This window comes from Oncorhynchus gorbuscha, linkage group LG23 (assembly GCF_021184085.1).
Source record: "Oncorhynchus gorbuscha isolate QuinsamMale2020 ecotype Even-year linkage group LG23, OgorEven_v1.0, whole genome shotgun sequence".
NCBI lineage: Eukaryota > Metazoa > Chordata > Actinopteri > Salmoniformes > Salmonidae > Oncorhynchus > Oncorhynchus gorbuscha.
Window position 1 is genome coordinate 37638254 of NC_060195.1, and position 17944 is coordinate 37656197.

General features: G+C 44.7%; 1 protein-coding gene across 1 annotated transcript in view; it reads left to right on the forward strand.

Moving 5' to 3' along the window:
• LOC124010670 overlaps positions 1–15472 on the forward strand; it is a 46357-nt gene extending 30885 nt beyond the window's left edge. Inside the window, exons 5-7 of the mRNA XM_046323333.1 lie at positions 13470–13594; positions 13955–14147; positions 15440–15472. Of these exons, the coding sequence (XP_046179289.1) occupies positions 13470–13594; positions 13955–14147; positions 15440–15472 (351 nt within the window). The remainder of the gene's footprint in view (positions 1–13469; positions 13595–13954; positions 14148–15439) is intronic.
• Positions 15473–17944: the final 2472 nt, after the last annotated feature.

A 17944-nucleotide genomic window follows, 5' to 3' on the forward strand; every position in this document is an offset into this window, starting at 1 on the left:
CACACACACACACACACACACACACACACACACACACACACACACACACACACACACACACACACACACACACACACACACACACACACACACACACACACACACACACACACACACACACACACACACACACACACACACACACACACACACACACACAGACACAGACAAAGAGAGAGATACACACACAAAGAGACAGACTCAAATATTCTTTCTCTCTCACAAAATGTTTTCTTCAAGGAACCATGAAAAACAGCTAAATATTTTACCGGTTTAACAGTGGAAAATACATACAGGGCATCTTTTTTAATGGTCCATTCAAAACCCCATGGTGATACGAAGCTTGTTCTCCATTCCGTCGCGCTGTCTGAGTTTCTTTTTCTTCAAACACATTTCGATTGGACTAGACCAAAACAAACTCAATTCCAAGTATGTGTCTGTCTGCCCAGTGAGAAGCGGACAGGCTTGGACTTAGTAAAAATGCAGTTTTCTCATTACAGTTTTTAACAATCACTTTGGCACTAATTTCAGAAACTTGTGGCCATTTTTCAAAACTCTAGACACTAAACTCAAAACGGTCATCACTTGTAGGACAGGCTGTCCAATGTTCAAAACACTGCATTGTGCATTCATATCTTTAAAGAAACCTTGCACTTGCAGAATCATTGGTTCAAATAACTCATTTATCATGAAATACCATGGGAACATTCATTTAGATCACCCACACACAAGATACCGATAGTTTCACTGAGTAGTTGTTCGTACAATCATTAAATATTGTTGTACAAAACATGTGATACATGTTTCATGCTACTACACATAAATACATCACTGTAAAAGGACAAGTGGAGAGAATACCACAGACACAGTCAACAGTGTTCCTCACCTGGCTTACTGTAAAACATCACTGCAGTGTTCCTCACCTGGCTTACTGTAAAACATCACTGCAGTGTTCCTCACCTGGCTTACTGTAAAACATCACTGCAGTGTTCCTCACCTGGCTTACTGTAAAACATCACTCACTGCAGTGTTCCTCACCTGGCTTACTGTAAAACATCACTGCAGTGTTCCTCACCTGGCTTACTGTAAAACATCACTGCAGTGTTCCTCACCTGGCTTACTGTAAAAAGCAAGACAAAAGATTGATTTCTGAACTTCTATATTTCCATCAGTCCTGTCTTGTGGATTTGGCCACAGGTTCTCATCACAATGGATGTTTTCATTGGCCAAACATCTTGGGAAGAATCTTTGGGTGAATCCAGGCCTGACACTGGTCTGCCGTGATGTCATTGCATGCGTCATCCATGGCCTGGAGAAGGGTGGCCTGTTCGTGACGGCGCCCATCATATACCTTCCACCTATATGTGGAGAGAAATTCCTCAAACGGGTTAAGGAAAGGAGAGTATGGGGGTAAGTACAGGGTGGTAAATTGTGGTTGGGCCTGAAACCATGCTTGCACCATTTGAGCATGGTGGAACCTGACATTATACCACACAATGACATTGGTCACACCATCAGCTCTACAGACCTGATTTAACTCATCAAGGAAGGTTACATTCGAACAGTGAATCATGTGGTTGCCTGCAACTCAATATATAGAGTATACAGAGTAGAGAGTTTTAGATGTTGTTCGACCTAACATTAGAACGGGCAAGATGCGTAATCTAAGAAACGTTGACCGTGGTATGATTGTTGATGCCACACATGGTGGTTCCAGCATCTCAGAAACAGCTGCCTTCCTGGGATAGAGACTACAGTCTCTAGAGTTTACAGAGAACGGTGCGATAAACAGAACACATTCAGTGAGCGGCAGTTCTGTGGGCAGAAACACCTTGTTAATGAGAGAGGTCAGAGGAGAATGTCCAGACTCATTCAAGCTAACGGAAAGGCCACACATGCTCAAATAACAGCTGTTTGAAACAGTGGTGTGCAGAAGGGGATCTCTTACACTTTTTTACAATCACTCTATCAATTGATAGTTAGATCATTGTAATGAAATGAATAGACAGTCATCTTAGATGTAATGTGTGAATTGCATTTTGAAACGGTAATACTTTGATGTTCAGTTGTGATCATTTTGAACAGGTGATTTTTTTTTCAATGAACAAATTATTTTAGCTTTATGTGTATTGGATCCAAGTAATTGGTAAAAAGTGTTATTGGTTTGAAAAATGTACATTTTGATTATTGGTTGTGAGTTTTGTGCCTAGAGTTTTGAAAAATGACATCGAGGTTCTGAAATGAGTGCCAAAGTGATTGTACAAAAACTGTAAATACAGTGTGTGATCATGGCTAGTTGGTGTTGAAACAAAGTGATGGTGTGTGACAGTGTTGATTCCTCAACAAAGGTTTTAGGAGGTTGAAATAATGAGTGACTTGCTTTGGATTTGCCTAACGATCAAACATGATTGGCACATCAAAGTGGTGACAGCTGGGACCGGTTTCCTAAGAGCGTCTGCTAAATGACTTAAATGTAAATGTAAATGTAAATTTGCATACCAAACTTGCGGACACAACAATAATTGACGTCAACAAAGATTATTAGCAGTAAGACCCAAATGCTATGAAGCACTTACACCACATTATAAATCATCTCTCATTTATTTAGTATCACTGTCAGAATGACAGAATCAGAGTGACAGAGAGCTACCGGTCATTTTCAGTGAGGGTGTTCACATGTCACTTGTTAATTCTTAATTCCAGTCAATTCAGGAAGTGCACTGAAAACTTGAATCCCAATTCTCTTCAATACTTGTGGAATGCGGAATTGGAATTGGGTTTGCTTTCTGAGGTGACCGGAATTTAAATGGAATTGACCCCAACCCTGCTGGTCTTTACATTCAGAATCTCTTCGATCTCTCTGACTCACACATGGTACCCCCTCCTTAGAGGTCTAAGGCCAGCTTTCAACCAATCACAGCCTTCCGACCCAAAGACACGAGGTCATACAGGCGAGTTGGGGAAAGGAGGAGCGAGAGAAGCACTAGAAACTTGTACGAATGGGATGTTTGGAAGGGATGGACAGGAGAAAGGAGAGGGTGAAGGAGGTGAGAAGATCAACCGTTTTAAAAAGCAGGATGGAACTGAAGAGGGAAGGCAGAGGCTGAGGTTTGAGAGGATGCAGGAAATAGAGAGAACGTCTTTAGCTGGGGGCACGACTCCTTTTCACACTGCCTTTCTCTTAGCTAAATCTGCCCTTGAAGGTTGACGAAATCATGCTGTTAAGGTCACTGCATGATCTTATCGCGTATCTCTAACATGCCAAGCACTGCTTCAACCTCTTCACCCCCACCACTCCATTTGTCACTTCTAATCTCCCTCTTCCTCTCTATGTCCCCCACAGCCACTCTCCCTTCATCTCTCGCCCACATTCCCCTTCTCCCGTTTTCACCTCCCTCCCTGGATTTCTGTCTTCCTTTCCCTGCTCCCCCTTTTCCTACTCGTTAGCTGCCCCTCCTCTCTATCTCTCCTCTCCCACGTATCTCTTTCCTTACCCTCTTCATGCTCCCCCTCTCTCCCCAGTCTTCCTCCCTCTCTCCCTCTCACACCCTCTCTCCCATCTACAAAGCACCTCATTGCTGGAACCAACTACAAAATATATTAGAGTTGGATGTTCTGGTGCCGCTCGGGGAATTTCCAATATTGATTGGGGACCTTCTAATTGAGGAATGTAATTGTTTTTCTTAAATATTTGTGTTGTGCTCTATTTGATTGGTTTTATGTTGCATTTGATTTTTGATTTTGTCTACGAAATTGTATATGCAGGGCTCCCTTGTGAAAGAGACCCTGGTCTCAACGGTGACGCCCTGCTTAAATAAAGGTCAAATAAATATCTCTCCCTTTCTCTCCCTCTCCCCCCCCCCCCCCCCCCCCTTCTTCCCCTGTATGATTTACTCAGTCTGCTAGGAGGCACACATTACACACTTGACATTGGTTCATCTTAGCCATAAAAGGTAGAAACAGAGTAAGGACAGTATAAAAGGCAGCACTTAAGTCCGGAGACAACGCCCTCTCCACCCTTCCACTTCTCCATCCCACCCCCTCCACCTTTTGTGTTCTCTTTCACTCCTATCCCTCCATCCACAGTTAATGTTACGTTAACCCTTCCCCCTACTCCCTTCTTACTATGTTCTCTCTCTCGCCCTCGCCCTCTCTCTCTCTCTTTCTTTTTATCCCACGCTCGTCCATCATCCGCTGTCGCCGGCGGTAACTGTGCTGTCGTGTAATTATCTCCTATTTATGTGACTATTCTTGTCCCATATTGGTTCTCTAAACCCCTAAACCCACCCAAAGCCTGTTCTCAGGGGTTGATGTCATAATTCAACACAGAGTTAGTTATGGATGGCCCACGGGCACAGAGGTAGTATTTGAGGTTCTCATCATTCAGAGTACAGTAGTAATGAATAATTCTCAGACATGAAGGGAGTCTGTTGAATGTGCTAATTGGGGATCTTTGGGTACTGAGCAATTGCCAACCTACCAGACAGTGGGATGGTTAGACCTATACATTGAGTTGTGTTTCCGTATATGGTAAGTTGGAACATACAGGTGAATTGTGACGAAAGCCTTGTCTGGCAAAGTTCTGGGAATCACTGTTCTGTACGATCCTCTGCTGCCTCCCAGTGGTCACAGAGTGTCACATCAGGCGCACATCTCCATGTACCGTGCAGGAGATTAGATGCTGTAGGGACAACTCATTTTTCCAGCTGCGTGTAGTTTACACTTAATAGGAAATTGGACTTATGGTCTTTTCATAATAGAATCAAGGGATGAAGTGAGTTTAGCGAGGTATCGTGCGACTCCTACTCCTCTCTGCCAACTCAGAGCCTCACCACATAATGAAAATTAAGAACACATTGACTGTGTGTGAGTGTATGTGTGTGAGTGTGTGTGAGAGCGAGAGCGCAAGTGAGCGAGAGAGAGCGAGAGAGAGAGAAAGTGCGTGTGTGTGCGTGTGTGTGCGTGTGTAAGCGTGCGTGTGCGTGTATGTGAGTTTTTGCTGATTGCTGTCTTGACCTTATTAAGTAGAAACAGATTTAAGAATGATAATGAGGTCTAATAGTTAGGAATTTCCCTGACTTTGTCAAACATCAGCCGCATCACACAACTGGCTTTAAACTAGGTTTGGGCCAATTAGAAACACACACACACAAAGTATGATTTGTTTTGTGAACATAGGGAAGAGACTTGCTGGTGGAGCACCTAAGTGACCTGGTCGACCACATACAGAACAAGACCTCTGACCTCTGACCTGTGGAGCTAAGACAGCTTGAGTAATGTTTGCCTTTAACCACAGATCTAGGATCAGAATATCCTACTGATAACCGCTACATCGGTAAAGCAAATATTCGTAAGGCTTTACCTAAAGCATCCTAAAATAATGCATTATAACTTGATATAGGCCTGTATGTGTAAAGTGGGGGATTTAACCAGGAAGTGCTATGAAAGGCTGGTCATGGCTCACATCAACAGGATCCTCCCAGATACCCTAGACCCACTCCAATTTGCATACCGCCCCAACAGATCCACAGATGACGCAACCTCAATCGCACTCCATACTGTCCTTTCCCACCTGGACAAAAGGAACACCTATGTGAGAATGCTGTACAGCTCAGCGTTCAACACCATAGTGCCCACGAAGCTCATCACAAAGCTAAGGACCCTGGGACTAAACACCTCCTTCTGCAACTGGATCCTGGACTTCATGGCGGGCCGCCCCCAGGTGGTAAGGGTAGGCAACAACACATCTGCCATGTTGATCCACAACACCGGCTCCCTCAGGGGTGTGTGCTTAGTCCCCTCCTGTACTCCCTGTTCACTCACGACTGAGTGGCCAAACACGACTCCAACACCATCATTAAGTTTGCAGACGACACAACAGAGGTAGGCCTGATCACCCACAACGATGAGACAGCCTATAGGGAGGATGTCAGAGAACTGGCAGTGTGGTGCCAGGACAACAACCTCTCCCTCAATGTGATCAAGAGAAAGGAGCTGATCGTGGACTACAGAAAAAGGCAAGCCGAACAGGCCCCCACTAACATCAACGGGGCTGTAGTGGAGCAGGTCGAGAGTTTCAAGTTCCTTGGTGTCCACATCACCAACGAACTCTCATGGTCCAAACACACCAAGACAGTCATGAAGAGAGCACGACAAAACCTTTTCCCCCTCAGGGGACTTGAAAATATTTGTCATGGGTCCCCAGATCCTCAAAAGGTTCTACATCTGCACCATCGAGAGCATCCTGACTGGTTGCATACCCGTCTGGTATGGCAACTGCTCAGCATCTGACCGTAAGGTGCTACAGAGGGTTGTGCGTATGGCCAAGTGCATCACTGGGACCAAGCCTCCCGCCATCCAGGACCTATAATATAGACCGTGTCAGAGGAAAGCCCATAAAATTGTCAGAGACTGCAGTCACCCAAGTCATAGACTGTTTTCTCTGTTAACACACGACAAGCGGTACCAGAGCGCCAAGTCTGGGACCAAAAGGCTCCTTAACAGCTTCTACCCTCAAGCCATTACTGCTGAACAATTAATCAAATGGCCACCAGACTATTACATTGACTCCCCCCCCCTCCATTTGTTGTGTACACTGCTGCTATTCACTGTTTATTATCTATGCATAGTCACTTCACCCCTACCTACATATACAAATAACCTCAACTAACCTGTACCCCCGCACACTGACTCGGTACCGGTACCCCCTGTATATAGCCTCGTTCTTGTTATGTTATTGTGTTACTTTTTATTTTGTATTTTTCTTACTTTCGTTCATTTGGTAAATTTATTCTTGAACTGCACTGTTGGCCTGTAAGTAAACATTTCACGGTAAGGTCTACACTTTGTTGCATTCGGCGCATGTGACAAATACAGTTGGATTTTATTTGATTTAACAAGAAATACATGTCTAAATAATGCTGCACTTTGGCAGTTTACAGTAAAGAAAACTGAATTACAGTGCAACTTACAGTACATAAGATTATAAAAACATGAACATGATTAAAAGGAGAAACACAGAAATATAAATAAATGAATGTGAACATCTACCCCATCTTATGTCCGTTTAAATTTTAAACTATGCGCCAACACACACACACACACACACACACACACACACACACACACACACACACACACACACACACACACACACACACACACACACACACACACACACACACACACACACACACACACACACACACACACAAAGTCTGATTGTTGTTCTCAATTCCAGTGTGTGTGTGTGTGTGTGTGTGTGTGTGTGTGTGTGTGTGTGTGTGTGTGTTGGCGCATAGTATCCCACTATGCACCAACAGGATACTTGTATCTTGACAAGAGAACTCTGCCAGTGTTGTTAAGTGATAACAGGTAAATGCATCTCTATCCTCTTCAGATGAATATGCAGACTATGCTGTTTATTTTTTTTGTCATGGTGACAGCAGCAGAAAAAGCTCAATTCCATCAATAGTTTTAAACTGACATTTTTGTTCCTAAACATAAATATATTGTAAAGACATACTGTGATTAAGACAAACAATAGGCTTAACATACAGCATACTGTACAGATATATACACTGACAGAGATAATATATAAATAAAACAAAAGAAGTCAAAAGAAAGTCAGATTTATAAATAAATGACTCATGTCACTTTGGTATTCAATAAAAATAGAACAAGTACAGGTGTAGGATCTTAATTGGATCGCTCTTTTGTTGCTGAGAATTGCCCTGCACTGCAGGAATTGCAAATGAGCTTTGTGATTTACATACATTTCCTGAAACCTGCCCTAACACATGGTTATATTGTTAGTGCAGGTTTTCGGTGAATTTATGTCAATCCTGATTCAGATTGGCTGGTATTTACTAAATATATATTTAAAATACAATTGAAATACAAGCTGACACATAGCTGTAGAATAGTTACCTGATAAATAAACGTCTAGTCTGTTCTATGAGGTGCAGTCGAGATTTAGACTGTTTAGAATCTTCACCCAGTGAGAAAGACGACCCATCTTCCACCTCAGACTATTCCAGGGGTCGAGGTCGACATGACACAGAGACAGACACGGACCAGAGTCAGGCACAGCCTGGGATGCGAGACGGAAGAAGGTGTGAGAGAGAACCTTCAACCCAGATGCACACACACACACAAGCACGCATGCACACACACACACACACACACACACACACACACACACACACACACACACACACACACACACACACACACACACACACACACACACACACACACACACACACACACACACACACACACACACACACACACACACACACACACACACACACACACACACACACACACAAGCATGCATGCGCACACACACACACACACACACACACACACACACACACACACACACACACACACACACACACACACACACACACACACACACACACACACACACACACACACACACACACACACACAATCACTCACCGCTATTTTCAAAGACTGTCTCAATGATTGGGCATGCTTGCGGACAACTTCAGGCATGTTGTGGTAATTACAATCTATTTGGTGTAGTAGGCACCATGTCTGTAGGCAAAAATAGAATGAAATGCCAGTATTAATATCCATGTTTGGCTGGCTATAGGCTGTGTTGTAATGTGTTGAGTTCTATAGAGTTCTATGTCACCCACCTCTCTTATTTTTCCAGATTGTTCCTGGGGCAATATCAAGTTTGTCTGTTGGACATCATACATGAAATGATCAACTTTCAAATTCACGTCACACTCGTACACGCCTCCACAGATACAAATGGAACAGTGCACATATCAGATGTTCAGCCATTAAACATCCGTGTGAATTTCTGCCATTTCTTTTGGCAACATCGATCTGTCAAATGACGATACAACGTTTTAATTTACCTAGATACTACCATGTCAGATATAGAGCTGGAATGCATTACATTTTGAGTTTGCATCCCAATATTACACTCGACATACATCACAGATGACTGAAATATAACAACATTTTGACATAGATACACCGGATATTAGTTGTTAAATTTTTTATTTTTAAACGTTATTAATTATGAGATTTTGAAAAATAGTAAGAATATTCCATACGAGGCCAAAGAAGGCACTTTTGGTCATTGACTGCAGAAAAGGGCTACGCGATAACGGGTAAAGACATCTCTACCCTCTTTCGATCCAACATGCCAACATGCTAATATGAAGGCTGCTGAGACAAGTTTACTACCTTTTCAATCATGGTGACAGCGCTTCAAACAGGCGGCAAAAAGTTGATGCCTGAGGAGAGTCCAGGCCAGACCATGCTATTCCCCATAAGATTTTTATTCATTCTTCACCATTCTTTTCTTCAGGAAATATACATTTTATAGTTAAATTAGTAAGACAACTAAACACAATTTCCTGAAGTATTTGTAGCCGATTAGTCACAGTAACCGCAGGCTACCCTTTTCTCACTCTTCTCCAATGCTTCTATTCATCCAATTAGCTAAATAAAGGCCTAACAATAACAAAACATGCAGGCTATTTGAATAGCTCCTTGATCTGCGGTTAAAGGCAATCATAACTCAAGCTGTCTTACCTCCAAAGGTGAGAGTTCAGAGTTTTCCTCCTGCATGAGGTTGACCTCATCACTCAGCCGTTCCACCAGCAATTCCTTTTCATTCTGAGCATGTTCTGCCGATTGGAGGCTACACCGAACTGGGGCTGCACAGATCCCTCGCACACACACCAACACACACATACACACCAGCAGCTCCAAACCCTCCACTGAGAGAGAGAGAGAGAGAGAGAGAGAGAGAGAGAGAGAGAGAGAGAGAGAGAGAGAGAGAGAGAGAGAGAGAGATAGATAGATAGATAGATAGATAGATAGATAGATAGATAGATAGATAGATAGATAGATAGATAGATAGATAGATAGATAGATAGATAGATAGATAGATAGATAGATAGATAGATAGATAGATAGATAGATAGATAGATAGATAGATAGAGAGATAGATAGATAGAGAGATAGAGAGATAGGGAAGGATGGATGGAAGGAAGGAATGAGACAATGAGGAAGAAGGGAAGTTAGTTAGTTCAATAAATGTTTTCCCCACCATTATGTACGTGATGCTATCTACATGGTGGTATGTTACTCTAAACTTTCAGACAAGGCAAACCGCCCCAAACCAAGGCAATTATATACTTACTTTGCTCTGTGAAGTTGTTAGCCTTCAGGCTACTCTGTCTCTGTGCTGCAGGTAGAAGTAGCCACCTGATTTCCTCTATGAAATAAGAGAAGCGTCCTTCGCTGTGTCACAAGGCGGCGGCGCTCAGATAGCTAAGGGGTGGCTTGCAATCAATGGTCTTCATTTAAGGCCAGGTGGATCCTTATTTATATGAAGGGTTGAAACATAGAAATGGGATGTGAGTAATGTGCAGAAGGAGAGGCTGGCTGGTGAACAGAGTCAGAGTTCCTTAGAATGATGTTGTGAAAGACATCCATGCCTCCGTGACGAAAAGGAGATGGGGTTTTAACATCTGCCTGGAAGTCAAATGAAGGAACATCCCAGTTGTTTGTGCTTTTTTTGCCGTCATCCATCAAGTCCTTGCCTGTCGTGTGCCACTGACTAATCTTTCAGAGGGAAGGTTTTAATTGGTGTGGGTATCCGCCGCTTGTTAAGACTGGGACAAGCGTTACTATTATAATGGTTTTCCATGGAATGGACATCATTGACAAATGTTAATGAAATCCTTATCATGCCAACACATCATATCCTCTTACTCACTTTACCGGGTTGATTGTTACTCTGCTGTTTAAAAGCACCACGGTGGCACCGCGTTCCTCACAAACAGATAGGCTATTCGTCAGCTGTAGAACACAGCTGTAGAACAATCAGTAACTATAGTGCACACTGTAACACCCGATAAGTTCGGTGAACTCAATTTACCAACTCAAAATATGAACTTCAATGAAACTCAAATTCTTATGACGTTAACGCAAACCATTTTTGGAAACAGATTACCTCGATTTAGTCGGGTGCCTATTAACTCAGAACTTACCCAACCATACTATATTAGTACGCACAACTCAAACCAGACTTTAATTTTCCTATGCCTGTGTATTCAACATGACAAAATGCCTTCCCCCAACACACGAACCAACTGTGACACAAACCAGGCTTCCATCGAACCTTTTTATGCGAGTAAAGACAAGATGGGATATTCTTGTCTCTGTAAAATTCATTATTTGAGAAATGTCAGTGGAAATGCTTTTATGAATAACGACACAAGGTGAGACCCAGATGCAGACACAGGAGGCAGATGGTTTGAGGGATAGACAAAAAGGCAGGTCGGGGACAGGCAAGAGTTCATAGCCAGGGCATTGTCCAAAACGGTACAGGGCGGCAGGCAGGCTCGAGTTCAGGGGCAGGCAGAGTGGTCAGGCAGGCTCGAGGTCAGGGGCAGGCAGAGTGGTTCGGCAGGTTCGAGGTCAGGGGCAGGTAGAGTGGTCAGGCAGGCTCGAGGTCAGGGGCAGGTAGAGTGGTCAGGCAGGCTCGAGGTCAGGGGCAGGCAGAGTGGTTAGGCAGGTTCGAGGTCAGGGGCAGGTAGAGTGGTCAGGCAGGCTCGAGGTCAGGGGCAGGTAGAGTGGTCAGGCAGGCTCGAGGTCAGGGGCAGGCAGAGTGGTTAGGCAGGCTCGAGGTCAGGGGCAGGTAGAGTGGTCAGGCAGGCTCGAGGTCAGGGGCAGGTAGAGTGGTCAGGCAGGCTCGAGGTCAGGGGCAGGCAGAGTGGTCAGGCAGGCTCAAGGTCAGGGGCAGGCAGAGTGGTCAGGCAGGCTCGAGGTCAGGGGCAGGCAGAGTGGTCAGGCAGGCTCGAGGTCAGGGGCAGGCAGAGTGGTCAGGCAGGCTCGAGGTCAGGGGCAGGCGGAGTGGTCAGGCAGGCTCGAGGTCAGGGGCAGGCGGAGTGGTCAGGCAGGCTCGAGGTCAGGGGCAGGCAGAGTGGTCAGGCAGGCGGGCTCAAAGTCAGGACAAGCAAGGGTCAAAAACAGGACCTGGGAGAAAAATGCTGGTTGACTTGGCAAACAAGACAAATTGGCACAGACAGACAGAAAACACAGGTATAAATACCCAGGGGATACTGGGGAAGGTGACAAGCACAAGGACAGATGAACCAGATCAGGGTGTGACATTATGGGAAAGTATTGATATAATAACCATCATCATATTGAAGTAAACTTGGAGTCACACGATGACATGTGTGGTCGTCCCACTACAAATCATTTTGGGGAACACTATTTGGGTAGTGCCCTGTCGATGCTCAAACTATCAAGAAACTAAGGAAATGTCAACTGCATCTCTGCTGATATGTTAGGGTTAGTTGATCGTCATTTAACATGTGTTGATAGTTAATTGAGCGTCTATAGACCATCTACAGATGGACTATCCAATCGGTGTCACTGAATCTTCTAAATGAAATATTGTCCGTATATGGGGCTGCAGCGATTAGACAAAAACGGGAAATTAAGGAGCCACACATTAAAGCTGCTGCAATTATCAAAAAACATGAACTGTTATAACCGTTGTAAGGCATACATTTGAGAAAATATGTTCCAGCTTCATTTTAGTGCATAGGAACTCTCTCGCTTCACCTCCGTTACATTCAGAGCATAGTGTTACGTCGTAACTTTATTTGGAGTGCGTATCAAATCTCAACTGTCGCTTAATCTCACCAACCCTCCACATGGTTGACATGCTGACTGACAGACAGCGGCAGTACAGGAAGAGCCATCTCTGTTTCTACTGAGTTTTTGTTTGGTGTTCTGAGTAATTAAAGAATCATGAACACTTACCACGCTGCACCTTGGTCTCCTTCCTATGACAGACGTTACAGAAGATCCCACCACAAACGGACCAAGCAGCGTGGTCAGGAGGACTGGACATGGGAGGACATCCTGGATGACAAAGGATCATGGACGTGGGAAGAGATCCTGGCCGGAAGGGATCGCCTCCCATGGGAACAGGTGGAAGCAGCGAGAGAGTCACGGCAACGAAGAAAGCACGAGAGGCAGCCCCCAAATGTTTTTTGGGGGTGGCACACGGGGAGATTGGCGGAGTCAGGTTGTAGACCTGAGCCAACTCCCCATGCTTACCGTGGGGAGAGAATGACTGGTCAAGCTCCGTGTTATCCTGTTCGCTCTGTGCAAGCTCCTAGCAGTGGCCGTGCTAGAGTGGGCATGCAGCCAGGATCGACGTTCCTGGCCTCCGGTGCGTCTCTTCGGCACAGATTATCCTGCGCCAGCTCTACGCACGGCGTCCCCGGTTTGCCAGCAAAACCTAGTGCGGCCTGTTCCAACTCCCTGCACTTGTCGGGCTAAGGGGGGTATCCAGCCAGGATGACTTATGCCAGCTCTGCGCTCCAGACCTCCGGTGCGCCTCCATGGTCCAGTGTGTACTGCAATGACTCTACGCACTATGCCTCCAGTGCTCCGTCATAGCGCAATGCGTCCTGTGCCAGCTCTCCACACTCACCGAGCTAGAGTGGGTATCCAGCCAGGACGTGTTGTGGCAGCTCCACTCACTAAGCTGCCAGTACGTCTCCTCAGTCCGGTGAGACCTGTTCCAGCTCCACGTTCGAAGCCTCCAGTGATGATCCATGGCCGAAGCCTCCAGTGATGATCCATGGCCCAAAGCCTCCAGTGATGATCCATGGCCTGAAGCCTCCAGTGATGATCCATGGCCCGACGCCTCCAGTGATGATCCATGGCCCAAAGCCTCCAGTGATGATCCATGGCCCGAAGCCTCCAGTAATGATCAATGGCCCGAAGCCTCCAGTGATGATCCATGGCCCGACGCCTCCAGTGATGATCCATGGCCCAAAGCCTCCAGTGATGATCCATGGCCCGAAGCCTCCAGTAATGATCAATGGCCCGAAGCCTCCAGTGATGATCCATGGCCCGACGCCTCCAGTGATGATCCCTGGCCCGAAGCGTCCAGTGAGGATCCATGGCCCGAAGCCTGCGGCGACGGTCCCCGGTCCGGAGCCAGCGGCGATGATCTGCGGCCAGGTTCCTCCAGTGAAGGTCCATGCACCAGGGCTGCCACCAAAGCGAAGGGATATGCGGGCGGAGGGGAGTCTACGTCCCGCACCGGAGCCGCTGCCGTGAAGAGATGCCCACCCGGACCCTCCCCTTTAGAGTCAGGTTTTGCGGCAGGAGTCCGCACCTTTGGGGGGGGTACTGTTACGCCATGGCCATAGAGAGTCTATTATTCTCTTTGGTTAGGCCAGGGTGTGACTAGGGTGGGCATTCTAGTTTCTTAATTTCTGTTTTCTATTTCTTTGTTTTTTGCCGAGTGTGGTTCCCGATCAGAGGCAGCTGTTTATCGTTGTCTCTGATTGGGATCACATATAAGTTGTCATTCCCCTTTTGGTGTTTGTGGGATCTTGTTTTTTGTTAGCTCTGTGAAGCCTGCAGAATGTGACGGTCATTATTCTTTTTGATGTTTTTGTTTGGTGTTCTGAGTAATTAAAGAATCATGAACACTTACCACGCTGCCCCTTGGTCTCCTCCTGACGACAAACGTTACATGAAGGATGTGAAGCCTTTCTGCATCCATTGTTTAAATCTGCTGTCCTGAGTTGCAGGGATGAAGCTGGGGTTGTATGCGGGCCAACTCAGCAGTTTGATCACTCTGTCTAAATTATTTTGCTTAACTACCCTAAACCATGTCTTCAGAGAAATTAATCCACTGATTTTGTCTATTGTATATCTCTATTACCATGTCATTATTTCCCAGTACTGACTATGGGTATCTCTGTCAAAGTAGTCTCAATGTCTTTCCATTTGGATTCGTATTCTGAATTGCACCAACACAACAGAGGTCTCAATTGGGATGACACATAATAATATTTTAGGTTTGGTAAGGCCATACCTCCACAGTTTTTTGGTAATTATAATTTATATCTAATTCTTGGTCTCTTACTGTTCCAGATAAACCTTGATATCCGTTTATCCCTAAACTGTTTCTGTGGGATTTCTATGGGCAGTGATTGGATCAAATACAGTAACCTTGGCAGGATGTTCATTTTGATGGTTTCAATTCTACTACTAAGATCTAAGGGAAGTGAATTCCACCTGTCTAGGTCATATATTGTCTTGTTGATTTGATCGTAATTCATGCAATAAAGTTTGGGTGCATCTTTTGGTAGATTTATTCCCAGATATTTAATGGATGAAGAGGTCTAGTGGAAGTTCTACCTACTCTTCAGCTCTTCCTGTGGGGTATCATTAAAGACTAGGACTTGGGTCTTGTGTACATTAAGCACATACCCTGAATATGTTCCAAATTGATGTAAAACATCCATCAATCTAGGTACACTTGAGCAGTCAGTGTGGATGAGACAGGGTGGTAATTGGTGCTCACATTTTCTCTCCTCCACTCTGTTTTTCTCAGGGCAGGAATACCAACCGAGCCAAGCAGCACTGAGAATAATCATATTAATAAACAAGCTCTCACCCAGCTCAACGCCTCTCCTAGCTCGCTACAAATAATCAGGCGCTTAGGCGAAACGCTCACACTGACTCCTAAATTCCCTCACACAAAACAACCCAGAAATGATCAGACGGTATCTATTAACCCAAATGAGCATGTTGTTCACTGACTGGCCACAGAGCATTCAGAGAGGGCAGCTGCTCAATGGCTGGTAATAAAACCTGTCTGGGAGAGACTGAGAGGACAGGTCCAGCCTGTTGTAGAACCTGTTGTAGTTGTCCAGTGTTCACCAGGTAGGGTTAGTAGCTGTGTCGGCTGATGTTGTGTAGCTCCTTGACGGCCTCAGCAGGAATGGACTTAGCTGACCACCGACTTCTTCTGCATGGCTGAGAGAGTACAGATATATCACACACACACACACACACACACACACACACACACACACACACACACACACACACACACACACACACACACACACACACACACACACACACACACACACACACACACACACACACACACACACACACACACACACACACACACACACACACACACACACACACACACACACACACACACACAGGCTGCGTTTACATAGGCAACACAATTCCGATCTTTTGCTGCGTTTACACAGCCCAATTGGGGAAATTCTGGTCTGACTGGTCACAAGACAAATAATTGTCAAAAGATCAGGATTAGATTACATGTGTAAATGCACACTTCATCTATCCATACAAAAACAAACACACACATCCCCCCCAAAAAACATGCAGACAAAGTTACTATTAATCACTCACAAACAGACAGGCAGTGGTTCAATTGGTAGGATGTTGTTGTCAGGTGAACAATGCAGATAGATGGATAGAGAACAGTGTTTGATACAGAATGCTTTGCGAAGAATCATACTGTATATGATTGTCTGATGTGTAAAAAAAACTGTAACTAAATATATAACTGAGAAAGAGTCTTTGTGTGTTCTTTAAGGAATAACAGAAGGTGTAGAGTAAGGTCATCTCCATTATGATCTGAAGTCGCTCTGCCCAATCCTACAATCCTTTAGCCTGTGTCTATCTGCACTGTACATGAAAAAGTAGTCTAACCTGGAGTATTCAGTGTGGCGGGCTGGGTAAAAAGTATACTCCTTATCGGTCTTGTGGGTGTCACGCCATACATCGAGCAGTCCTAGATCCTGCAGTATCCTATTGATCTTTTTAGCAACTTGACTCATTTTCCTATTTTGATTTGTGCTGTCCAGTTTTGAGTTTAGAATTGTGTTAAAATCCCCTCCATAGATAAGAGTGCCAGTAGTTTCTGTGGCAATTAAATCAATCAAACACCTTCCCGTAGAAGACCATGTCACTCCCTGGGGGTGCGTTTACATTAAATAATGTAACTTCCTGTAGAAGACCATGTCATTCCCTGGGGGTGTGTTTACATTAAATAATGTAACTTCCTGTAGAAGACCATGTCACTCCCTGGGGGTGCATATACATTAAATAATGTAACTTCCTTGTTATCCAGTTTACATTTAACAAGTATAAATCTACCCTCCTTGTCTTTTATTTCTGTCATAGACTCAAAATGAACTGCATTTGGGATCCAGATTGCAACTCCCCTTCTACACATTTTGTAAGAAGAAATAAAAGTGTTCCTGTATCCCATTTTCTTGAGTTTCTCGTGTTCAGGTGTGGATAAGTGAGTTTCCTGCCAGAATAGTATGTCAACTATCTCCTGTTTCATCTCTGCTATTACCTTACTTCTCTTGATGTCACTCCCCAGTCCGTTTACATTGAGACTTATGACCTTAAATTCCCCATGATGCATCGATATAAATAAAACCCTGTGCACCATATCTGCCTGCTTATCATGAACCTAAAAATGAACAAAATCAAGAACAATAATAAAGTCAACCAAAATGGGAAAATACTTTGGTATTTGGACTCCCATGTCAGAGGACTGTCTCTTGCCTCTGGGGTTTGAGGGGATGAGCCTGTCCGCAGGAGGGGTCCCTCGCTCAGATATGAAAATGCGTGACGTAGTCACAAACAAGACCTGGTGGAACCGAAAATAATAAGGGTCCCTATTTTGTCGCTTATACACATCGGTTAATCACAAGTGAAAACTACAGTATATCGGTGTAACGGATGTCGTCGGTGGAAGAAGGATGGGACCAAAGCGCAGCGTGGTTAGTGTTAATCTTTTTAATAAGAAACTGAACACTTCAAAAATACAAAACAACACAGTGACAACTGAAACAGTTCTATCTGGTGCAGACACACAAAGACTGAACATAACCAACCACAAAACACAAAGGAAAACAGGCTACTTAAATATGGTTCTCAATCAGGGACAACGATTGACAGCTGCCTCTGATTGAGAACCATATCAGGCCAAACACAGAAATAGAAAATATAGAAAAACTAACATAGACTGCCCACCCCAACTCACGCCCTGACCATA